Source organism: Pinus tabuliformis, chromosome 3_2, assembly GCF_031772625.1.
Source record: "Pinus tabuliformis cultivar Carrire ecotype Pingquan chromosome 3_2, CPIR1, whole genome shotgun sequence".
NCBI lineage: Eukaryota > Viridiplantae > Streptophyta > Pinopsida > Pinales > Pinaceae > Pinus > Pinus tabuliformis.
The window spans coordinates 994,624,960-994,652,085 of record NC_142302.1 but is presented as its reverse complement, the minus strand read 5'-3'; the positions used below and the strand labels follow the sequence as shown (position 1 = coordinate 994,652,085).

The 27,126-nt window shown below is 36.9% G+C and overlaps 1 protein-coding gene across 1 annotated transcript; it reads right to left on the bottom strand.

Annotated features, from left to right (window-relative positions):
* Positions 1 to 12,211: 12,211 nt before the first annotated feature.
* On the bottom strand, positions 12,212 to 13,075 carry LOC149183960 (uncharacterized). Its single transcript, XM_089415159.1, has one exon. It carries the CDS (start codon positions 13,073 to 13,075, stop codon positions 12,212 to 12,214), a length of 864 nt encoding a protein of 287 aa, XP_089271285.1.
* Between the last annotated feature and the right edge of the window lie 14,051 nt (positions 13,076 to 27,126).

Sequence of the window (27,126 nt, the reverse complement as noted above, 5' to 3'; positions counted from 1 at the left end):
TTATATATATATATATATATATAATATGATGATGGTTAATGTTCACTGAGACCAAACTTTATAAGTAAATTAAAAATAAACACATTAATAATAATAAAGTAATTATTAATATTAATAATTTAATTTAATAGCATAATATTCAATATTTAAAAAGAAAAACAAAACATATTTAATATAAATATTAAATATAAGGTGTTAGGATATTCCGACACATAGGAAATAGTTAAGTACAACTTGGTCTAGTATAGGGTTAGGTAAAGTGTGTTTCTTTACTATGTACATTTTGTAACTTCAATCCGACGGTCACGATATGTAGTGATCTGACGATTCATTCTCTCCTCGGTATTACTGACACTTGATCCGTGACTTGACACCCGATTGGTCCATGATTTCTATTTAAAGCGCATGGAGGGTCATTTGTAGTGTAATTCGTCTATGAGAGAAGCTTATGTAAATTTTCATTCTTTTATTAATAAATTGCCTGAAGTGGCCGCGTTGGCTCAGGCCGTGCACTGTTTCCCTCTTTGAGGGTTTTAACCACGTCAAAAATATTGGTGTATTGATCTGTGATCTGGTTGTGAGCGGTGTCCTTCGGTGTTCTATCTGAGGAACTTACCCTGTAAATTCCTACATGGTATCAGAGCTATTTGAGGGCCGCGTCCATTGGTGATCCAAATCTGAAGCCGGTAGAACTGCATGCAACTGTCGTTTCCTAGATCTATTGTTTCTGACTACTTTCAGGCCAAGAGGACTGCTCTATTGTGTTGGGAGCATCTGTTCCAGTGAGGAACCCCTTTCGTTTCACGCAAAAGGGTTTTCGATAGCCCTAGTTGCGTCATTTTTAAGATCTGGAGGTATACAGTGTTTATTTGCAATTTACAGTTATTTTCTCTTTGTTTATTTCGGTTTCGGTTTATTTAGCTTTTTTTATTACTGGATTTGAACCTTTCATTTCTACGTATGCTCTTTGCCCCGCGACCCTGTGCGATATGGGCAAATCTGAAACAGAAAGGAATGATTTTTCTCATGCGTATGCTCTTTTCCCTGCGCCTTAGTGTGATCTCGGAAAATCAGAAACATTGAGGAAAATATTTAGTTTCCGGCTAAAGCTAACTTCGAGTCGTAAGGCTCGTTTTCTTTGTATGTTCGTGTTGGGTTTTGTGTTTTTCTGTTTTGTAGGGAAAAAAAACTTTCTCAAAGCAAGCACGCAACCTCTCTCTCCCTCTCTCTCTCCCTCTCTCTCTCTCTCTCATTTTTTGTATAGCTCACTTGGTTGAAAGCTATTTTAAGATAGTAGAGGTCTTGGGTTCAACTCTCTCTCTCTCTCTCTCTCAAATTTTTTGTATAGCTCACTTGGTTGAAAGCTATTTTAATAGAGTAGAGGTCTTGGGTTCAAATCTCCTTTTTGTGGGGGTGGATTTTTCATTTCCGCACATTCCCGCACTTCGTCGGCATCTTCAACAACTTTTTTTCAAAAAGCCATAACTTCTTCATCCGGAAGCCGTTTTCAGAGCCGTTTTTTTTAAACCAGCCTAATTTTTCGAGATCTATCCATTGGAACACTTAGTTTCAGCATATTTAGCTTCAGTTTCTGTTGAAATGGAAAGTCAATACCAAGTTACTCTTGACAGCACCAACTACTTCCAATGGTTGTCCTACATTGAGGATTTACTTAGAAGTAAATGTCTCTACAGAATAGCCTCAGGCCAAGAAACCAAACCGAAAGATGAAGAGAAGGCTGCTAAATGGGAAAATAGGCAAGATCAAGCACGTGGATTGACAGGGATGTCTATTTCTCCATATCTTAGATTCCATATTGCAGAACTTGATACTCCTGATGAAGCAATGAAATAGATCAATAAAGTTTTTGGGATTAAAAATGAACGTATAGCCCATCAACTTGAAAATGAGTTGCTTACATTGGACCCCAATAATGTTTCTTGCATTGAAGATTTCTTGTCCAAGTTCAAGACCCTTAGATATCTCTTGGAAGGTGTTAAGGTTAAGAAACAAGATAGTAACATTATCTACTCCATCCTTACTAAGTTGGGACCAGCCTACTCTGTTTTTGTTTCCACCTTCCATTCTACAAGAGAAGCCTTCATTTCTCAAGGACAAGACTACAAGTCCCCTTCCTTTGATTCTTTTTGTGATTCTTTAATAAGAGAACAAGAAAAACTCTTACACCTTGGTCTTCTTAATCTTGGAAACTCTTCCAAGAAAGCGTTAGCCGCTCGGCAACAACCAAATTCAAAGAATCCTAAGAAGTCATATCCTAAAAAGAATGGTTTTAAACCAAACAAGGGTCCTAAACAATCTCAGCCTCAAAATGAAAAATCATTTCAACAAAATGATAAGACAAATAAGAACAAATGGAAGAATACTGATAGACATTGCAACTTTTGTAATCGAGATGACCACTTAGAATCCAAATGCTTTAAGAAGATGGAAGCCTTGGACGCAGAAATGAAGAAACATAACATCCATTTGGAGCACTCTTCAACTTCAAATTCATCTTCGGGAATGGCACTTTCTGCATGTGGTTGTCAATCATCTCGGTTTGGTTATGCACTAAATGTATCTTCTTCTTCTCATTCTCATGAGTGGCTCATTGATTCTGGAGCTTCTTATCACATGGCCAAAAACAAAGCCATGTTTTCTTCTTTAAATGATTGTAACACCAAAAATATATATGTTGGTGATGATAGATCTCTTAATGTTGTAGGGACTGAAACCGTTCATCTAGACAATGGTCAATTTAATGATGTATTATGTGTTCCAACCTTATCCTGCAACCTTCTATCTGTATATCAGATAACTCATTCAGGTGAAGGTAAAATCGTTGAATTTTTACCTCATGATGTTGTAATCAAGGACCTAAGAGATCCTAAACAGATTTTAGCTACTGGCATTGCTGATGATTCTACAAGGTTGTATAAGTTTCACAGCTTTGGGTCATCAAATATTCCCTTAGTATTTGTTGCTCATAACGATGAAGTGAGCAAACTTTGGCATGAACAATTTGGTCACTTAAACTATCGCTCCCTTCAGCATCTATGTAAAGAAAATATGGTGGTCCAGGTCTTCCAATGGTATCTTGCAGAGATGGTGTTTGTTCCGGATGTGTACTCGGAAAACATCATCGGGACAGCTTTGAAAAGCGTGCCTCTTGGCATGCCTCAACCCCTTTATAGCTTGTGCATAGTGATTTATGTGGTCCACTTCCAGTTGTTTCATTCTCTGGCTGCAAGTATTTCTTAACTTTCATTGATGATTTCTCCAGACGCACTTGGGTATACTTCTTAAAACTCAAGAGTGAAGTATTTAACACATTTTTGGCCTTCAAGGCCTTTGTTGAAAAACAATCTGGACATCAAATTCTAAAGCTAAGATCTAATAATGGCGGAGAATATGTTAAAAACACATTCATCAACTTTTGCACTCAGAATGGAATTCAAATGCAACATACTGTTCCATATACTCCACAACAAAATGGTGTAGCTGAAAGGAAGAATCACACCTTAAAGGAAATGGCTAATTGTATGCTACAATCTAAAGGACTTGGTCTTAGTTTTTGGGCAGAAGCAATTAACTGTGCAAACTACATAATAAATCGCACTCCTACTAAGGTTTTAAAGAATATCACTCCATAAGAAGCTTGGAGCTCAATTAAACCAGATGTAAGTCACTTTCATGTTTTTGGAATTGAAGCATGGACCCATATTCCAAATGAAAAGCATAAAGCTTTAGAACCTAAGAGTGAAAAATGTACTTTTGTTGGATATTCTAAAGATGTCAAAGGCTATAGACTTATTCCACTTAAATCCAAAAATGTTATCATTAGAAGAGATGTAAAATTTGTGTAAAATATATCGGCCTGCAAGCCTAGTTCGACGTATGTGCCACCTCTCCCTATCTCTTCTACTTTTGAAAATATTTCTTCTTCAGATGATGAAAGTGAGGATGACAATCCTCCCCCACCTTCTCAGGATCCTCCTTCAGCTCCTCAGCTTCCATGATGGGTCTGTGCTACTCGGGATGCAGCAGGTGATCTCGCCAGTGATCCTACAGATCAACGATGTTCTCAGTTTGACAGAGCCTCTTCTTTACTAGCTCAAGCTCCAGTAAATTATGATCCTGATACCTTTGCAGAAGCTTCAGGCCATCCAGATTGGGAAGCAGCTATGAATGAAGAATATCATTCATTATTGGCAAATGATACATGGGATCTTGTTCCTCTACCAAAGGGACAAAAACTTGTTAGATGCAAATGGGTTTACAGAACCAAGTATGGACCAGATGGGAAAGTTGATAAACATAAAGCTCGTCTTGTTGCTAAGGGTTTTTCACAGGTTGAAGGCATTGACTACACTGAAACCTTCTCCCCTGTTGCCAAAATGAACTCTATCCGCCTTGTTCTTTCCCTTGCTGCCTCTTTCAAATGGGAATTCCATCAGATGGATGTTAAATCTGCCTTCTTGCATGGGGACTTGCATGGAGAAATCTATATGGAACAACCTATTGGATTTATACAAACAGACTCCAGCCTTGTATGTCGACTTAAGAAATCCCTATATGTTCTCAAGCAAGCTCCTCGAGCTTGGTATGCCAAAATGGATAGCTTTCTTTTAGAATCTAGCTTTTCTAGGTGTCATTCTGACAATATTGTCTACACCAAGAAAGTGGGCAAGTCTCTTCTCATTCTTGTTCTTTATGTTGATGATATTATCCTCACTGGTAGTGATCCCAACCTTATAAACCATGTGAAGTCCAGCCTTAAAAGGAAATTTGAAATGACAGACTTAGGACACTTACATTATTTTCTCGGTCTTCAAGTCTTGCAATCCAAGGAAGGTATTTCCCTTTCCCAGTCCAAGTATGCTTGTGATATTCTACGCCATTTTCACATGGAAGACTGTAAGCCAGCCCCTTCTCCCTTTCAGTCTGGAGTCAAACTTTCAGTCACTTGTACTTCTCCTGAAGTTGATGCTACCTTATACCGTCAACTTGTAGGAAAACTTTTGTATCTAACCAATACTCGTCCTGACCTTTCCTTTGTTGTTGGCCTTGTTGCTCGGTTTATGCAAAAACCACATGAAAGTCATTGGAAAGCAGCTAAAAGAATACTTCATTATGTTCGAGGTACAGTTCAGTTCGGGATTCATTACAGTGTTGAAGCAGCTCCTCTATTGGTTGGTTTCACTGATTCTGATTGGGCTGGTGACCCTGATGATCGGAAGTCTACTGCCGGTTATGTGTTCACTCTTGGTTCAGGACCTATTACATGGGCTTGCAAGAAACAAGGTGCCATTTCTCTTTCATCAGTAGAAGCAGAGTATCGTGGTGCCGTAGAAGCTAGTAAGGAAGCCTTGTGGCTTCGTCAGATCCTATTAGAGTTTGGCTTTCAGCAGCAGCATCCTACTACACTTTGGTGTGATAATCAAAGTGCCATTCAACTATGCAAAGATCCAATGCAACATCAGCGCAGCAAACACATTGAACTGCACATGCACTTCATTAGAAAGCTCATTCACGACCATGTTCTTGAAGTGCAATATTGTTCAACAGATGATCAAGTTGCAGACATCTTTACAAAGGCTCTCACAGAGGCGAAGTTCACTAAACTTCGATTTATGCTTGGAGTTCAGGAAGTTGTCACTAAGGGGGGATAGGCTCTAGTGCCTCCTTCATTCTCCTATTGTGTCATATTTGTAAATCCTTCAATCCTATCCCAAGTTGTTCTTAAGGGGGGATGTTAGGATATTCCAACACATAGGAAATAGTTAAGTACAACTTGGTCTAGTATAGGGTTAGGTAAAGTGTGTTTCTTTACTATGTACATTTTGTAACTTCAATCCGACGGTCATGATATGTAGTGATCCGACAGTTCATTCTCTCCTCGGTATTACCGACACTTGATCCGTGGCTTGACGCCCGATTGGTCCATGATTTCTATTTAAAGCGCATGGAGGATCATTTGTAGTGTAATCCGTCTATGAGAGAAGCTTATGTAAATTTTCATTCTTTTATTAATAAATTGCCTGAAGTGGCCGCGTTGGCTCAGGTCGTGGACTGTCTCCCTCTTTGAGGGTTTTAACCACGTCAAAAACACTGGTGTATTGATCTGTGATCTGGTTGTGAGCGGTGTCCTTTGGTGTTCTGTCTGAGGAACTTACCCTGTAAATTCCTACATAAGGTTCATAAATGTGATAGTGATCGCATTAGCTTTTATAATTTTAGGTTATTAAATGTTGAAAGAATTCAATATTTAATTTAAATATTAAATATCAAGTTCATTGGTTTTTATAATTTTAGTATTTTATAATTTTAATTTATTTAGGTTATATGATATTAGGTTTTTATAGTATTTGGTTTTTATTAATTTAAGATTTTAAGTTTTTATAATATAAGTTTTTTATCTTTTAAAGAAAAGGTAAATAAAAATTAATAATAATAATAATAATAACTGTTGAATTTAAGCTTCTATGATCCATAAGTTTAATGAGAATATTTTTTGGTGGAAATCACATTATAGTATTTTTGTCAACGCGTTTCGAACCAACGAGTGTGGTTCATCGTCAGGACAAGTTGAAGAACCAGATCATGGCTACAGGTTAAATAGGGAGAGCAGATCTTCCAATGGCTATATTTGACTAGGAAACAACTATTTTGACTGAGAAATGGTTAAATTTGACTGGCCAAATTGACTCGACCGAGGGAGAGGAAAAGTTATTAAAGTTATGATTATTATCAAAATTATTGTTATATATATTACGAGCATTTGTATAAAATTAAAGTTCGTATTCAATTTTTTTGAAAATTAATAAATTAGTTGTCCAATTATAATAAAAATATATAAATGGTTAGTAAATCATTAAGGAAGTTAGTTTTTTGGCTAACTCAAAATTGCTAATAGGAATACTAATTAAATGATTTTGTATATTGTGAAATAATTATAAAACAAAAACAATACATCAATAATATAGTAAGGAAAGATATGTAAAAATATATCTTCCTAATTTAATATAAATATATAAGTAAATAGTCAATAAGTTATTATGCAAAATAGTTTCATTTATTATTAATATCATAGACATAGAATGTAAGAATTAACTCACAAGACCCTAACCTATTAATAGCATATCGAAAAAACACAAATAAATGATCTAGAAAGGAGATATATATATATATATATGGAGAGCTAAATAAATATATATTATGAAAACAAAACCTTAAATCATTTACTGAAATAAATATATAAATAAATAGTTAATTAGTTATTATGCAAATTAGTTTCTAGGAAGAATTAACTCACATGACCTAAACCTATTAATTTGTCTGTCTAGAAAGAAAACAAAAACCAATTATAAAAGGATATATATTATATATATATATATATATATATATATATAGAGAGAGAGAGAGAGAGAGAGAGAGAGAGAAGGAGAATAGAGAGACGAGAAGGGAAAAAAGGACAACGATCAAACAAGGAAAGGAGGGGGAAAACCAAGGAAACAGAGCCGGGGACGGGGGAATATTTTGAATCCAAGGCTTTGTCTTCTGCTCGACTCCTTCCCAAGCTTTGGAAGAGAATTGTGGATGACACGAATTTCATCTGGCCCCATGGCCAGGAAGAGTTGGATCTTTTCTTCAATCATCTCAACAATCAGTCCTCCTCCATAAAGTTCACTATAGAGTAGGAAGTTGATGGGAAACTGCCCTTCCTCGATGTTCTCATTTCAAGGAATGATGACGGTTCAGTCTCCCACCAAGTGTTTCAAAAAAAAAAAACTCATACTGAGCAGTATCTTCATGCCAGTTCCCATCATTTCCCCACCCAAAAGTTAGGTGTTCTGAACACGCTAGCTACCTGGGCACTTAGGATCTCTGATGAAAAAAGCCTCGATAAAGATAAGACTCATCTTATTAATTATTTTTCCAATAATGGTTATAGTAGGCACCTCGGTGAGAAAACTTTCCTCAAAACCATCAAGAATTCATTGGTCAAGAAAGACCCTAAAGAGCAAGTCTCAGGGGTTCATCTCCCTTTCATCCAAGGGACAACTGATAAGATTGCTAGAATTCTAAGGAAGCATAATGTTCCCTCTACCTTTAGACCCCTTAACACCATACGTAACTCCCTTAGATCGGTAAAAGACCAAATTGACCCCAAGGACATGAAAGGTGTATATGTTATTCCTTTCTCCTGTGGGACCCCATATGTTGGTGAGACTAGTCGCTCTATTAACCAAAGGATTAACAAACACTCAGCCGATATAAAACATAAGAGAACATGGTCTTCCACCCTGGCTAAACATGTGGAGAAGACGAAGCACCATGTATGTATTGAGGAAGCCCGTGTTATCGCCAAGGTGGCGCATTTCCATCACCGGAAATTTAGGGAAGCCATAGAAATCGGAAGAAGACTGAGAAACCTCAATAGGGATGACAACGGGAAAATTAGTAGTTGTTGGATCCCTGACCTCTCCTCCTATCCGCCTCCCCATATTTTCCCTCCCTCTCCCCCCATCCCCGGCTCGCTTTCCTTGGTTTTCCCCCTCCTTGCCTTGTTTGATCATTGTCCTTTTTTCCTTCTCGTCTCTCTATTCTCCTTCACTCCCTATATATATATATATATATATATATATATATATATATATATATATATATATATAGATATATATATATATATATATATATTCCTTTTATAATTGGTCTTTGTTTTCTTTCTAGATAGGCAACTTAATAGGTTTAGGTCACGTGAGTTGATTCTTCCTAGAAACTAATTTACATAATAACTAATTAACTATTTATTTATATATTTAATTCGGTAAATGATTTAAGGTTTTGTTTTCATCATATATATTTATTTAATTCTCCATATATATATATATATATATATATATATATTTTCCCCTGGGAAAAAGTCGTAATTTCTATTAGTATTAAGAAATTACATTTTGTAGATGCCGAAGCATATTCATATGGAGGCAGCAGTGCCTATCAAGTTCACAGTCTATAAATCTGGCAAGAGAAAACAAGTTGTCTCCACGCAGGGAGCACTACCAAAATAGTAAAACTAGCAGTGATCAAAATTGTGTCCATGCTCTACGCAGAGAGCTATATATAAACTGATAATATCAAAAAGAAGAGTTGTACTCATGACTAGACAGTAGAAATATATACATGCTATAAACAAAAATGGTACTGAAGTGTGTGGGCTTTATAGCCCATCTCCCATATGATCATCAAAAGGTCTGTGGTAGTGCTGGTAGAATGTTCCGTCGATTTCCTCCTGAATCAACCAATCATCTCCTTGTCTGTGCGCTGCCTCTTTGGAAAGCTGGTCGGCGACGATGTTCTGTTCCCTGTAAATGTGTCGACAGACAAATGATTCAAAGGAAGCAATCAGTCTTTTAGCTTCATCTAAAATGTGTCTCAATGAAAATGCATGACAATGAGATGCATCATTCAGCCAATTGCAAACAATTTTAGAGTCTCCAAACAGCTGTAGGTGTCTGCACTGTTTATGAATAGCAAAGTGTATGATGTGTTTAGCCGTGCACAGTTCAGCAAAGTTATTGGTGCCTCTGCCTAGTTTTATTTGTATCTTGTAGCAATGCATTTCATTGAGATAAAGTATGGCTCCTCCCCCACAGCCCGCATCTTGTGCCGAGCCATCAAAGTATGCCCAAGGCTTAGATTTGTCGATGATCGCAGGTCTAATGATGCGAGGTGGGGCAGAGGATTCCTCTTCAGGTATCATGTTAAAATCAGCAATCGTATGGTGTAAGATTGTGGGCCAGTGTGGGGATTTGAGATTAAAAATGGCCTGATTGCGCGCGATCCATACTGCCCAGCAAGCCAGCAGAGGAATGTTGATGGATTTCCCGGTGTGATTCTGGCACCAGTTATTCCATGCTTCCATGAGGTTATTACCTTGCCAATTTTTCAAGTGCGGATAGTGAGAGGTGAGGGATTGCCAAAACTGTAGAGTAGTGCTGCATTTTAAGAACAGATGATCTGTGCTTTCTTCCTCCCCTTGGCATAAGTGGCAACGAAAAGGTCCATAAAAGGATCTCTTCATGAGATTGGTGCCTGTAGGGATTTTGTCGAAAAGAATGTTCCACATCAATAATCGTGTGCGAGGAGCTGACTTAAGTTTCCAGAGCGCTTTCCAGGTGGGGTGTATATCCGGGGGCCTGTAAGATTCCATGAGCCTTAAGTATCCTAACTTCGGGGTGTATGCTCCATGCTTGGCAAAGGCCCAGATGATCTCGTCAGGTCCTTCTGTGAGCCTGATGTGAGCTTGTGTGAGAGCATCCGTATACTCCAACCATTCGCGCTGCCACTGTTCAGGAATTTCTAACACTTGAGCGGTAGTCCATGCCTGATGGAGGAAAGAGGAATTTTCATTATCTCCAATGTGCTTAATGTGCGTAATCCCTCTGTCTTGAAGGTGCCTTATAAGGTCAGCTGATAACCTGTGGGCATTGCCACAGCCGACCCACGGGTCCAGACCAATGCGCACTGCATTACCTTCCCTAATGCGCCAAGTGATTCCTTCTCGTAGCAGAGGTAAGGTGCCAATAACCGCTTTCCAGATATTGGAAATGTTTTGGTTAGTTCCTTGCTGTGTACAGATCCAGTCCAAAACATTCTGAGGCTTGATATATTTAACATATGCAACTCGAGTCCAAAGACCATTTGAGGTGAGAAGCTGCCACCCAAGTTTGGCTGCTAATGCTCTGGAGAATAGGTCGAGCCTCTTCATACCCCATCCTCCCCAGCGCTTGGGTTTGGCGATGGTATCCCATTTGACCCAGGCGAAGAGCCTCCCCGGCTGGTGACCTTTCCAAAGAAATCTGCAACAAATACTTTGTAGTCTATTCAATATGCCCTTTGGTATCCAGGCTAGGGCCATCCAATAGACTGGAGTGGCTTCAATCACAGCTTTAATAAGGACCAATCTGCCTGCACGAGAGAGATATTTGTGGTACCATACCTGTAGCCTCTTTTCCACTTTAGCTATGAGCCATGACCAGTCTGCTATTCTGTATCCAATAGGTTTCAGTCTAAAACCGAGGTACTTTATACCATCCGACAGATTCAGAGTAATGAAGGGGAAGCGCTGTGTAGCAAAGGCGGTTTCATGTATAGAGCAGCTGACTGTGGTAATCGTGGACTTATTGTCATTGATCTTCATTCCTGTAGCATGCTGGAAGAGAAGTATAGAGTTATGAAGGGTAGTGGAGTCCCCAATGCTGCCATTCAGGAAGATCAGAATGTCATCAACAAATAACAGATGAGTGAGGTAGAAGTTATCCGCAAGTTTAATGCCAGTCAATAAATTCCTATCTCGAGCTGATGAGATAATTCTACTTAATCCTTCCATAATAAGCAAGAACAGCAGAGGTGAGAGCGGACATCCCTGTCTGAGTCCTCTCTCAGAAGTGAAGAATGAAGTAGCTTCCCCATTGAGAAGCACACTATAGGATACATCGGTGATGCAGCTCATCGTCCATTTGATAAATTCATAGGGGAAACCAAGATGTGTTAGCAGCAACCTTAAATACAACCAGTTTGTTCTGTCAAAAGCCTTGGACAGATCCACTTTTAGAATCATTCCCTTCTGTTTTTTAATCTGCATGGAGTGCATGAGTTCTTGAGCTGTGGCTATAGCCTCGTGGATCTGTCTGTGGTGCAGGAAGGTGAATTGTTCAGAAGATATGTGTTGCGAGAGTATGGGTTTGAGGCGGTTGGCAATTATCTTGGCAATGATCTTATATAGGCAATTACAGAGAGAAATGGGGCGAAAGTCATCGAAGGAGACCGGGTCATTAGATTTGGGGATAAGGGCGATGAAGGTGGATTTAATAGCAGAGGATATTCTGCCCCTCCTTCTGCTATCCTCTACAATCTTCAGAAGGTCATTCCCCAGGATTTCAAAGAAAGCGATGTAGAATTCAATGGACCACCCATCTGGGCCGGGGCTTTTATCTTTTTTAAACCATTTCAAAGTAGCCTCCAATTCTTCCATGGTCACTTCCTTCAGTAGTTCATCTGACTCTTCTTGTTCAACATATCTGGGGAAAAGTTCAGCCACCCTCATGATCTCCATGATATTAATATCTCTAGGAGCTTTATATATACCCCTAAAGTGCTCTGTGGCCAGTCTGGCCAGGTTCTGTTGTGATGATACAGGTTGACCTCATTCATTTCTTAGCTCCCATATAGCGTTGATGGCTTTGCGACCATTGGCAAATTTATGATAAAATTTTGTATTATCATCCCCCTCTGTGAGCCAAATAGCCCTGCTTCTGAGCCTCCAACTTTCTTCTCTTTCTTTCAGAATTTGAGAGCACTTCGCTACGAGAGAGGTGTACTGCTCCTTGCTCTCAGGGGTGGGGAAGGTCCCAAATGATGAATCCTCGAACTCAGCAATGACTCTTTCCGCCTCTTTCAGAGTTTGATTATCCTGGATGCGCTTTTGATGTGCCCAGATTTTAGATATCTGCTTGAGTTCAGTTAATTTTCTAACGAAGCCCTCTGAGAGGTCCTCATCTTCCCTGATGAGGTTGTTTTGCCAATAATTATTTACCAATTGTATATAAGAGGGGTCCTGTAACCAAGAGGCATTAAACTTGAAGGGGCTTTTGATTTTGTGATTAAAGTCCTCTGCTTCTAAGAATATAGGGCGATGGTCGGATATGCCTCCCGTTCCGACCCATTGACGAATTCTAGGGAGTCTGTTAAGCAGTGTCTCCTTAATAAGGAATCTGTCGAGTCTTCTGGCCAAGCTTTGTTCTCCACTTCGGTTATTTGACCAGGTGTACTGAATTCTAGCAGATGGAATATCCACCCACTGGTGTTCCTCTAGTAGGTTGGATAATGTATCTGTTAGGGAATCGACCTGCGCCATGTGCCCCCATGACTCGCAGAATCCAAGGGAAAAATTTAAATCACCTCCAAGTATAATGTTGTCCGCTTGTAGTAATTCAGATTCCAGTAAAGTCCGCCAATAGTTGGCTCGGTCAGCACAAGGGCCATAGACATTGATGATTCGAATATCCATCGCTATAGAGTAAGCGAAAATGTCTAGACCAATGTAACCTCTACCACCCCAAATGTTCTGGATCGCCCGGACGCATCCAGTGCATGGAAGGTCCAGTTAGGTAGCCAGGAGGTGAGGGTATGGATAAGAGGTTCGGCCAAACAGAGAGTTTCTTGCAGAAAAATAATATCCAGCTGAGATGAGATAAGCAGTCTCCTGAGTGCTAGTTTTTTGGCTGAACTAGCAAACCCACGGCAGTTGAAGGATAGTATCTTCATGTGGGGAGGGATAGAGGGCCATCCTTCGCTCTAAGGGCCCTGAAGATAGTTTGTTGTCGCCCAAGGGAAACTTCTTCATCTGCAGTGTGTCTCGCTTTGGTTATGCGGGAGGGTCGTCCACGGGAGTTCTTGAGGGTGATAGGAGCGATCACAGGGTCGAGTCCAACGACATCAAGACCTCTGTCCTTCGTACGGGATCGAAGAGAATAACGGGGGGATATCTGGGATGAAGGAATGGAGAGGGATGCGAGGGACGATGTTATCAGCGAAGGCAGGCAAGGGGGGGCCACTGGTGAAGGAAGCGGGAGGGAGCAAATGAGAGAGGAGTGTGGGGGTAAGCCCAGGGGATAACGATGAGTTACAGGAGATGATAGAGCGGAGATAGGATCTGAGCTAATTATGTACTGAGATGTAATGCCCAATGATATGTGTTATCACTGAAAATTCCAATGCCAAAAGTTCAAAATCGCTCACATTAGTTTGATGCACATAAAGCCTTTTTAACAGTTTCGCAGCGCGGCATGTTTTAGGTCATTTCGTAGCGCATAATTCATATTTTGCACTGGCTGCGCTACGAAATGGGGGAAATGGCTGCATGAGTTGGAGAGAGAATTTTTGTAGTGATTTTGCTGAAGTAAGTATCATCAGCCCCGCTCAAAGCACAGATATTGACAGGGAATGGGCAAACACAATAAGAAAACCTCCTGTGTGAGGATTCCCCTATGCATTCTCCGATGGAGAGCACAACCTTGAAGGATTATTCTAATGGAAGCATAGGTTATCCCAGTGTTGCAAATATCTCTGATTCATGTTCTGTTTCACAAACTAATTCTTTGCAACAAGAAGCATATGCATAAACTGAACATCGGCAAAAAACTGTTCATACAGGGAGCTCTTCCAAGCAGCTGTTAGTTCAAGGTGCTTTTAGTTATCCTCTTAAAACTCATCTTATTTCTAGTGAAGGTTTTGAAGAAATCACATGGAATAAAGGTGACATGGATGCTGAAGAGAGTAATGTCACACGTTCTACAAGGAAAAAACCCTGTTGTTGTTCAGGTGCAGCTGCATCTCTTTCGAGCAGTGGGAAGGATCTTGTGAAATTTGCAAACAAGTCTTCCAGCAGTCATGGCAATGCTTTTCCAGAAAGGCCAACAAATGTTAGCACAGAATGTACTTCAAGTAGATACAGTAATGAAGCCATTAATCATTTTTATCTGAAGAACATGTTTTTGATGAAGATTGTGTTTTTGAAACTGCTGTAGGAGATGTTTGTTACAGGCATAGTTATCTGTTTTAAGCAGTCAACTTCCAGGAGGTATTTAGAGCAGCTGAAAGAATATTTTAGAAAACTGAAAGAGGTTTTTATTCCTAACATACTGAACTAGGAAAACCTCTTTCAGTTTCTTCAAATTGATTATGAGCTGGGAGAAACGAGTAACTAAAGGTTGCGCTACGAAACTGCTGTAGGTGCAGTTTTTAATTTCCTGTTTTACACATCTTCTTCAAGGATCGATTCTGGGCAGCTGGAGTAAGGTTCCTTAAAACTAAAAGAGGTTTTTGTTCAGCACGGAATGGTTCACAAAAGCCTCCTTCAGTTTTTCCAAATACGTTTTCTGTGTGAAGTTATGAGCTCTGTCCCAAGAGCTATTTTTCAGGCAGAACAACAGTTTCGTAGCAGCTGAAGCTAAATAATTCAATCTCAAACTAGAATTGAAAACAAAGGATTCAGTCCTCATTTGGATGATATGGGTGAAATTAAAGGTGACCAGCTGTCTTGCAATGAAAAATCTTTAACACAGTTTGAGGATGGGAACATCCTTGAAGATTTCAATGTTGACAAATGTGGCAGTGATTCCATCCATGAGTGCATTGGTAAAGCCAGAGTTTTTAAGGCACCAAGACAAAGATGTCAGGCTCATTGTTGTTACTTGCATTAGTAAGAATCACACTGAAAACGTATATGCCTCAATGCAAACAATTATGAGTTTGGTTTGAATGAAAGGAAGACTGTGTTTTTTTTTTAATTTACACAGCAGTTTCGTAGCGCGCTACGAAACTGCTGTAGATGACTGTTTTATAAGAAAACAATGAAGTTGATGCTGAGGTCAGCAAATTTTGAAAGGAATGCCTCGAGGGCAGGAAAGAGACCATACAAGGCTATCTAAGCATTCAAAGAGTGACAGGTGTGAGTTTTGGAGAAAAAGGTGAAATATTTTGTTTTTGCTAAAAGTTTTCCTAAAGCTACTTTATGACCGAATTATTAGGGTTTTGGTTTTAGTCTTCGGTGATCCGGTTTGTACACCTGTTCAGCTCATAAGGCTTCCAGCTCATTTGAAAGGTGTGGTGATATGCGTTGTTTGGGAAGAATTAAAGAGCATAGGACATGTTTTTAAGTGATGAAGAGTGATGGGAGACAGAGGCCGTGAAAACAGAGCACCTTCCTTGGTTAATTAATGAAGCCATCTACGTGACTGGAATCCAAGGCCAGCTCATTCAGTGTGTTCTCCTTCAAGATACCTCAACCGAAACAGAAAGAGGACATGTGGCAACATTCACAAAAGCATCATGCATACGAGGAGATAGAGTTAGAATGTCAATGTGATTAGGACTCTATGTATTTACAGCGCAATACCTTTTGTATTTAATAAGTTTGTTTAAAATAGATAAGGATAGTTAATAGGAACCTTCGAGCTCCCCTCATGTTGGAGGAGGAGACTCAAGGTAGTTTTAGTTTGGTTTTCCTATATATAGGAGAAACTCTGATGTAAATGGGGTTGGAGATTTTATAAAAAAACAGAGTTTTTATCAGCTTGTGTAAGAAAACTTTGACAGTAATACAAGAGTTACTTTTTCTTCCCAAGATTCATTATATGTTTATGGCTCAGAACATGTGTGGTTTTGTCATTATCTTTTATGTATTTTACAGCTCACTAAATATGCAATCACTCTGAATTCACCTAGTGCTCAGACTTCCTGTGCTTATTTATGAGTTGAGTTTTTTGGATAGATGTTTTGAGTGTTAAACGTTATATGCCTTGGCTTCTATGATTAAGTGATCAATAGTTTACTGCAGAAGTGTATGATTCCATGAGCCCAATGGAAGAAGTGTTGTTTTGTATTTCCAACCAGCTTTATTCTCATAAATGTGTGAAGAGTTAGCCATCTGTTGTTGTGATTGATTTTATCAAAAGTCTGTGAGAGAGCCCTCTCTGACTAAGGAGGCTAATCCTTAGTCTAAAGTCTGGTTGAAAGAGTTACATGAAATCTTGCTTGGCTGCAGCCCTTAGTACTGATTTTCTGATAACAATATGCATGAAACAGGTGGTATCAGAGAGGGGGATGAAAAAGACTTACCCATTGTCGTAGTGCCCGCTTGTTCAGTCGCTGGACGCACAGGAGCTGGTGATGAAGGAGGAGGAGCAGTGGAGACTATAGCAGTGTCTGCTGCCTCTGGAGTGCTCCGGGGTTCACCAACATCCTGTGTATGCACATGCTCCTCATGATTCTGCTCTGGATGCAGCCTGGGGGAGTCGCCCAGGGGTTGATCGGCCACTCCATCCTTATCATTCCTCACCGCTTTCCGAAGGAGTGGACAGTCCCTGTAGAGATGTCCCACTTTGTGACATCTACGGCAGCGATAGGGGATGCCTTCGTAGTCAATGATCTGTTTGCGTGCCGTGTCTCTCCATTGAATGGTAATGAACTCTTGTAGTCCTCCCCTAGTGTCCAGGTTAATGAGTATCCTGGCATAAGCCATCATGCCTGTCTGCTGGTAAGATTTGTCGTAGTCCATGAAGGTGCCAATGGCATTGCCAATCCTCCTGAAGATATCTTCTGACCAGTATTGAAGAGGTAGCCCTGGGAGCCGAATCCATACGGGCCCGATGCCTATCTGCTCCGTCTCGGGGTCAAATAATGGAGTCCATCTCTTAAGAAGCACCGGGGCATGTTCAAAGTGCCAGTAGGAGGACAAGACCCAGTTGGTATGATCAGCACGAGCGAACCTCAATGCGAACCATCCCCTCACGAAGGTTTGCACGAAAGGGATGTCCACCAAATGATGACCCCAAACTTCAGCTGCCCAGGTCTTCAAACGTGTTGCCGAGTAGCTTCGACCTCTGATGCGCCCGACCAGTACTCGATTTGCAAAATCCATTGTCTCTCCCCACTGGATGTCCTCCTCCAGTCTGAGAAAGATATCGTCCTCCTTGGATTTGAAACACTTGTATTTCTTTTTAGGGCCCTGAGGGGGGGGAATGTTCTGAGGGCGACCGGGGGGAGGGGCAGTAACGTTCAACGGTGCCGGGATCTGATGAGAGGAGGAGGGGTCACAGATGCCTGTAACATTAGGGGGGCCCGAGAGCGGAGGTACGGAGGTGAAGCTTCCGGAAGAAGGACCGAGAGAGCCGGAGAGTCCGGCTGAGGTAGTGGGCAGGGGAGGGTTATGTAGCGGTCGGGAAATGGAGCCAGATGCCGGAGGTTCAAAACCAGGGTTAGGGTTTAAGCAGCCGGAAATGAAACCGAGGGTTGCCGGAGAGTGAGGGGGAGTAGAGAGGGCAGGCCAGGTCGGTGGTACATCCAGGAGGACCACAGGATAAGACCTCGACTGATCACCAAGCGAGAATGGAGAGTAATTTTCGGAGAGGCCTGAACTGAACATACCTTCTGATGTGGCAAAGGGTGAGCGCCAGATGGAGACCCCTTCCATCGGGTCAGCTGAATAATCAACGGCTTCTAGATCCTCCATTGCCAGCTGCGTCTCGGAACGGCGGACACCTCGGTGAGTAGAGAAACCCGGAGAAAACGACAGTTCACAGTTAACGGACCGTGCAGGGCAGGTTCAAACCGTCACAGGATGTTAACCGGTTGTCGCGGCACAGTATCGCTCCCTTCGTTAAACTTCCAGCACGAAAACGACGGGGTTCACGGCGGTTAAGGGAAAGACGGTATCAGAGTATGGCAGGTAAACGGAGGGCATCGCGGTTCAGCAGCTGCAGAGGGTTCAGAAACCCTAACCTAAACCAACGCGCGATTTCTCCTGTCCTGTCTCCATCGTCCCTCCTCCAAGTGTCTATATATATTTATATATATATATATATATATATATTCATCCTTTTTAGATCATTCAATTGTGTTTTTTAGATAGGCTATTAATAGGTCAGAGTCTTGTGAGTTAATTCTTACATTCTATGTTTATGATATTAATAATAAATGAAACTATTTTGCATAATAACTTATTGACTATTTACTTATATATTTACATTAAATTAGGAAGGTATATTTTTAAATATCTTTCCTTACTATATTATCGATATATTGTTTTTGTTTTATAATTATTTCACAATACACAAAATCATTTAATTAGTATTCCTATTAGCAATTTTGAATTAGCCAAAAAACTAACTTCCTTAATGATTTACTAACCATTTATATAATTTTATTATAATTGGACAACTAATTTATTAATTTTCAAAAAATTTGAATACGAACTTTATTTTTATTCAAATGCTCGTAATATATATAACAATAATTCTGATAATAATCATAACTTCAATAACTTTTCCTCTCCCTCGGTCCAGTCAATTTGGCTAGTCAAATTTAACTGTTTCGTAGTCAAAATAGTTGTTTCCAAGTCAAATATAGCCATTGAAAGATATGCCCTCCCTATTTAACTTGTAGCCATGATTTGGTTCTTCAACTTGTCCTGACGATGAACCACACTGGTTGGTTCGAAATGCATCGACAAAAATACTATAATGTGATTTCTGCCGAAAATCTTCTCATTAATAACAATAACATTAAAAACAACATTATTAGTAATATTATTAATAATAAACTTTATAATAACATTATTAATGCAATATTAATGATGTTTAAAAAAACGATATTAATAAAATTATTAATCATAATATTTTTTCATAATTATTAACATTTAATGTTACTAACATAATAACATTCATATTATTAATAACAATACTATTAATATTAATGTGTTTATTTTTAATTTACTTATTATGCTTTTAAGAAAAGTCTTTTGGTAGAAATCACATAAGAGAAATTTTTGGCCAACGTGTTTTGAACCAACAAGTGTGGTTCATCATCAGGACCAATTGATATACAAAAGTCAATCTATTAGTAACATAGCATATTTCATACACACATGTTAAATGTTGTTTGTAATACATGTATCTCCAATCATATTTAATTTTATTCAAACTCTTAGTATTTATATTTATAAATTTACATAGATAATAAAGTTAATAATAATTTTTTGTTGTTTAATTTGTGTTATTAAGTTTTAATATTTAATTAATACAAAGTTGAATACAAACATCATATTTATGCCCTTCCAATAAAGTAAATTTGAATGCCTCATCTGTCATTGCTTCATACCAATGTAGTTGATATACCACATATAACATAGCTTCATCCTAATTATTCAACGTCGCAATGCAACAATACAAAATTAAAGTCATAAAACAAGGGTTTATAATATTCGGGTTTATAATATTGGGTTTATAATATTAAGATTAATATCAAGGTCTTGGTTATTAATAATGGGATTTATAATATTGGGTTTAATATTAGGTTTTATAATATTGGGTTTATAATATTATGGTTTAATACTCAGTTTTATAATCCTAGGGTTTATAATATTTATTGTAAGGTTTATAATATTATGGTTTAATATTCAATTTTATAATCCTAGGGTTTATAATATTTATTGTAAGGTTTATAAAATTAATCCTAGAGATTACAATATTAAGATTAGCTTTTATAATGTTGCATTCTATAATGTTAGGGTTTATAATATTTGATTTAATATTAGGGTTTAATGTTGTGACCTTAGAATGTTATGTAAATATATCCAACATTACAGTGTGAGAAGCATCATCGAAATACGATAAGAAATGTGACAATCATTGCCACAATGATACATTACATTGCAATTTATTTAACGCCTCATTATGACAATGACTAAATTAGGGTTTAATATATATTTTTATAATATTGGGTTTATGGCTTATAATATTAAGGTTTATAATCATAGGGCTTATAATATTAATCCTAGGGCTTTTAATCCCTTGGGTTAATACTATTAATTCTAGGGTTTATAGTCCCTTGGGTTTATAATATAAATCATAAGGTTTAATATTATTCCCTTGGGATTATTATTCTTTGGGTTTATAATATTGGTCCTTTGAGTTTACTAATCCTTTGTGTTTATATTAATAACTAATATTTATAATAATATATTATGGTTTATAATCTTAGAGTTTAATATGTGTTTGTATTAATAACTAATATTTATAATAATATGTTAGGGTTTATAATATTAATCTTTGGTTTAATATATTAATCCTAGGGTTTATAATATTAATATTAGGGTTTATATTCTTGAGGTTTAATACTAATACTAGGGTTTATAATATCAATCCTAGTATTTAGTATTAATCACCTCAGTTTATAGTATTAATACTCCCCTTGTTTATGAATCTATTAGATTTTTAATATTAATCCCTTGGGTTTATAACATTAATTGCTTGATACATTACATTGCAATTTATCAATGTCGCAATGTGACATTGAATAAATTAGGATTTAATATTATGGTTTATAATATTGGGTTTAGTGTTTATTCTCGTTTATTATATTGGGTTTAGTGTTTATAATCTTAGCACAAGCACATTTACCAATGATAAACCTTGATCAACCATGATAAACCATGGTTAACCATTCTTATTTTAGGGTTTATAATATTTATCTTGGAGTTTATATACCTTGGGTTTTAATATATTAATATTCTTGAGGTTTATGCTATTAATGTTTTAATATTAATTTATTAATGGTTTAAAATTTAATGATGGTTTATATACGTTGGGTTTATAATATTAGTGACTTGGGTTCAATATTATTCCCTTCGGTTTAGAATCCCTTGGGGTTTTAGAATTAATCCCTTGGGTTTATTATCCCCTCATGTTTATAATATCAATCCATTAGGTTTATAATATTAATCATGGTCAACCATGGTTAATCATAGCCAATCATGTTCAACTGTGGTCAAACCATATGGATATGAAAATCAACCATGGTCAACCATGTTTATTTTAAGGTTTATATACCTTGGGTTTATAATTTTTATCACTTAGGTTATTATTCCCTTGGGTTCATATTCCTAGGGTTTAATATTATTCAACAATGGTCAACCATAATCAACCATGTTCAATCATGGTCAACCATGTTAAACCATGGTCCAACGTTGCATTGTGACAAGGATTGTCTCAATATGAAAATCAACCATGTTTATTTTAGTACTTTTAATATTTATCTTAGGGTTTTTATACGTTGGGTTTATAATATTAGTCCCTTGGATTTAATATTATTCCCTTGTTTTCATAATCCCTTGGGGTTTTAGTATCAATCCCTTGGGTTTATTATTCCATTGGGTTTATAATATCAATCCCTTGGGTTTATTTTTCCCTTACATTTATAATATCAATCATGGTCAATCATGGTTGATTGTTGCATTGTGACAAGTATTGTCTCACCATGAAAATAAGCCATGTTTATTTTAGTGTTTGTAATATTTATATTAGGGTTTGCCAATGTTGGGTTTATAATATTAGTCCATTGGGTTTAATATTATTCCCTTGCATTCATAATCCCTTGGGGTTTTAGTATTAATCCCTTGGGTTTATTTTTTCCTTGGGTTCATAATATCAATCCCTTATTAACTTAGGTTTATAATATCAATCATGGTCAACCATAACCAACCATAACCAACCATGGTCATCCATAGATAATCATGGCCGAATCTCTCATTATGAAAAAAATTGTCTCGATATAAAAATCATGGAAAATCATGGTCAACCATGGTTAGCCATGGTCCATCATAGTCAACCATGTTTTATAGAATCAGGCATAGTCAAACATGGTAAATCATGGTCAAACATGTTCAAATGCCGCCTTGTGACAAATATTGTCTCAATATGAAAATCAAACAAATTTACCAATGTGGAAAGTCTTGTGGAACATTGCATTATGACCAAGATTGTCTCCATATGAAAATCAACCATGGTCAACCATGGTCCAACATGACATTGTGATAAGCATTGTCTCAATATGAAAATCAATCATGGTCAATCATGTTTATTTTAGTGTTTATAATATGTATCTTAGGGTTTATATACGTTTGGCTTATAATATTAGTCCCTTGGGTTTAATATTATTCCCTTGGGTTCATAATCCCTTGGGGTTTTAGTATTAATCCCTTGAGTTTATTATTCCCTTGACTTTATAATATCAATCCATTGGCTTTATAACATTAATCATGGTCAATCATAGCCAACCATGGTCAACCATGGTCAAACCATATGGATATGGAAATCAACCATGGTCAACCATGGTTCAACGTTGTGTTCTGACAAATATTATCTCGATATGAAAATCAATCATGGTCAACCATGGTTAACCATGGTCCAACGTTGCATTGTGACAAGGATTGTCACTATATGGAAATCAACCATGGCCAACCATGTTTATTTTAGGGTTTATAATATTCATGTTATGGTTTATATACCTTGGGTTTATAATTTTTAACCTTTATTTTTATTATTCCCTTGGGTTTATAATATCAATCCCTTGGTTTTATTGATCTAAGGGTCCATATTACTATGGTTTAATATTATTCAACAATGGTCAACCATAATCAACCATGTTCAACCATGCTCTAATGTTGCATTGTGACAAGGATTGTCTCATTATGAAACCAATCATCCTCAACCATGTTTATTTTAGTATTTTTAATATTTATCTTAAGGTTTTTATACATTTTATTTATAATATTAGTCCCTTGGGTTTAACATTATTCCATTGTGTTCATAATCCCTTAGGGTTTTAGTGTTAATCCATTGGGTTTATAATATCAATCCCTTGGGTTTGTTATTCCCTTAGGTTTATAATATCAATCATGGTCAACCATTGTCAATCATAGCCAACCATGGTCAACCATGGTTTAATGTCGCATTGTGACAAGGATTGTCTCACCATGAAAATAAACCATGTTTATTTTAGTGTCTGTAATATTTATATTAGGGTTTACCAATGTTGGGTTTATAATATTAGTCCCTTGGGTTTAATATTATTGCCTTGGTTTCATAATCCCTCCAAGTTTTAAATCTAAAAAAAAATATTTCCCATTTCCATTCGAAGATCGGTAGTGGATTTATCTTTTATCACATGTTGGGTTTATAATAATTTCTTTAGATTTTATCACACGTTGGGTTTATAATATTAGTAGTGGATTTAGCTTTTATCACACATTGGGTTTATAATAATTTCTTTAGATTTTATCACACATTGGCTTTATAGTATTAATCCCTTAGGTTTAATATTATTCCCTTGGGTTCATAATCCATTGGTGTTTTAGTGTTAATCCCTTAGGTTTATTATTCTATTGGGTTTATAATATCAATTCCTTGGGTTTATTATTCCATTGGGTTTATAATATCAATCCCTTGGGTTTATTATTCCCTTAGGTTTATAATATCAATCATGGTCAACCATTACCAATCATAGCCGACCATGGTCAACCATGGTTGAATCTCGCATTGTCACAAGGATTGTCTCACCATGAAAATAAACCATGTTTATTTTAGTGTTTGTAATATTTATATCAAGGTTTACCAATGTTGAGTTTATAATATTAGTCCCTTGGTTTTAGTATTATTCCCTTGGTTTCATAATCCCTTGGGGTTTTAGTATTAATCCCTTGGATTCATAATATCAATCCCTTGGGTTTATGATATCAATCATGATCAACCATGGTCAATCATAACCAACCATGGTCAATCATGGTTGGATCTCGCATTATGACAAAAATTTTCTCCATAAAAAGTCAAGGACAATCATGGACAATCATGATCAACCATGGTTGATGATGGTCAAACATGTTATATATAATCAAACATGTCAACGATGGTCAATCGTGGTCAAACATGTTTCAACATTGCCTTTTGACAAAAAATGTCTCGATATGAAAATCAACCATGGTCCAATGTCGTATTGTGACAAAGATTGTGTGGATATGAAAATTAACCATGTTACAACATGGCATTGTGATCAGGATTGTCTCAATATGAAAATCAAACATGATCACCATGGTCCAACATCGCATTGTGACAAAGACTATCTGGATATAAAAATTAACCAAGGTCAACCATGATCCAACATGGCATTGTGATAAGGATTGTCTCAATGTGAAAATCAACCATGGTCAATTATGTTTATTTTAGTGTTTATAATATTTATCTTAGGGTTTATATATGTTGGGTTTATAATATTAGTCCCTTGGGTTTAATCTTATTCCCTTGGGTTCATAATTCCTTGGGATTTTAGTATTAATCCCTTGGGTTTGTTATTCCCTTAGGTTTATAATATCAATTGATTGGGTTTATAAATATTAATCATGGTAAACCATGGTCTGTCATAGCCAACCATGTTCAACCATGGTCAAACCGTATGGATATGGAAATCAACCATGCTCAACCATGGTCTAATGTTGTGTTCTAACAAAGGTTGTCTTGATATGAAAATCAATCATGATCAACCATCATCCAACGTTGCATTGTGACAAGGATTTTCTCTATATGGAAATCAACCCTTGGGGTTTTAGTATTAATCCCTTGGGTTTATTGTTCCTTTGGGTTTATAATATCAATCGTTTTGGTTTATTATTCCGCGCTCAACCACGGTTTATTATGATGTCAACCATGTTCAACCATGGTCTAACATCGAATTATGATAAGGATTATCTCGATATGAAAATCAACGATAGTAAATCATGTTTATTTTAGTGTTTATAATCTTTATCTTAGCATTTATATGTGTTGGGTTTATAATATTAGTCCCTTGGGTTTAGTATTATTCCCTTGGGTTCATAATCCCTTGTGGTTTTAGTATTAATCCCTTCAGTTTATAATATCAATGCATTGAGTTTATAAGATTAATCAATTTCAACCATGGTCAATCATAACCAACGATGTTCAACCATGCCAAAACAAGGCTAGACATTGAAATCAACCATGGTCTAACATTGCGTTCTAACAAAGATTGTCTCAATATGAAAATCAATCATGGTCAACCATTTTTGACCATGGTCCAACGTTGGATTGCGACAATGATTGTCTCTATATGAAAATCAACCATGGTCAACCATGTTTATTTTAGAGTTTATAATATTGATGTTAGGGCTTTATATCCCTTGGGTTTATAATTGTTATGCCTTAGGTTTATTATTCCCTTGGGTTTATTGATCATGGTCAACCATGTTTTATAGAATCAAACATGGTCCACCATGGTCAATAATGGACAACCATGGTCAATCTTGGGTTTTTAGTATTAATTCCAATGGTTTCTTATTCCTTTGGGTCAAATATGGTGAATCATAGCCAACCATGGTCAAGCATGCTCAAATGTCGCTTTGTGACAAAGATTGTCTCCATATGAAATTCAACCATGATCCAATGTCACATTGTGACAAATAATTAATCATTATTATTAATTATTATTATGTAGAAATGAATTAATTATCATTATTATTATTTAATTAATTAGTATTCATATTATTATTATTTACCAATGTTTAAGTGAATAAAAAACAATAGTAAAATTTATTTATTTTTAATAAAGTAAGTAATTATTTATTTAACAGTTATAAAAAATGAGTAATAAATTACTATTATTGTTATCATATTCTTTATTATATATGTATTAATGGTTTCTGTCATAGATAGAAATGAAGCCTTATGAGTATATCAACCACATTTACTAAAATAATTATTGTTATTAAGATTATTATCGTTAATTAGTATTACTAATATTATTATGAATTAATATTATTATTATATTATATTATTATAATACTACTACTACTATTATTATTATTATATAATAATATATATTATTATTAATTAATATTATTATATGTTAATATTATTATTATAATATTAAAACAAATGGATTTTAATTTCAACTTCTTAAACTTCGTAGAAAAAAGTTATAGTGAAAATTCCACGATGGTATGTTTGAAGCAGTGAAACCTTAGAATCCAAAGCTCTGATACCAAATGTTATGCAACCAACTCATGAAATAGAAGAAGAAATAAATCAACGAATTCAAAATAAGCCTCTTCGAGGGGGAAACCTCCTTTACATTACACAAATAAACAATTCTTGGATGATACAAATGAAAAACATCCTTTCTATATATAGGAGTCTAAGGGGTCACAGTATAATCAAAACCGACATAACAATAATATTGTAAGGGCACAACAATAACAATAGTGGGCTTCTATGGGACACAATAATAGCAATATGGGGACTGCATGGACACAACAATACAATAAGAGGGTTGCACTAATAACAATAATGGGCTACACTAGTAGTATAGGGACCTAACATGCCTCTCTCCTCCAAAAAAGTGTTGTCCTCAATGCTTGAGTAGTTCTAGACGCTTCTTTATAACATTATCATCATCCCATATGGAATCTTCAACGAGTAAGTTCTTCCACTTGATGAGATACTCTAAAATTGATTGATTTCGTAGTTGTCGAGTTCTCATCTCCGTGACTACTTTAGGGTCCAATATGATTTTTCCTTCCTCATCAAGTTCCAGCAATATTGTTTGAACTGGGAGCTTGTCACCTATAACCTTCTTTAAGCATGAAACATGGAGAACTCAGTGCACTCAAGAAGATGCAAGAAGCTCCAATTTGTATGCCATGGTACCAATATT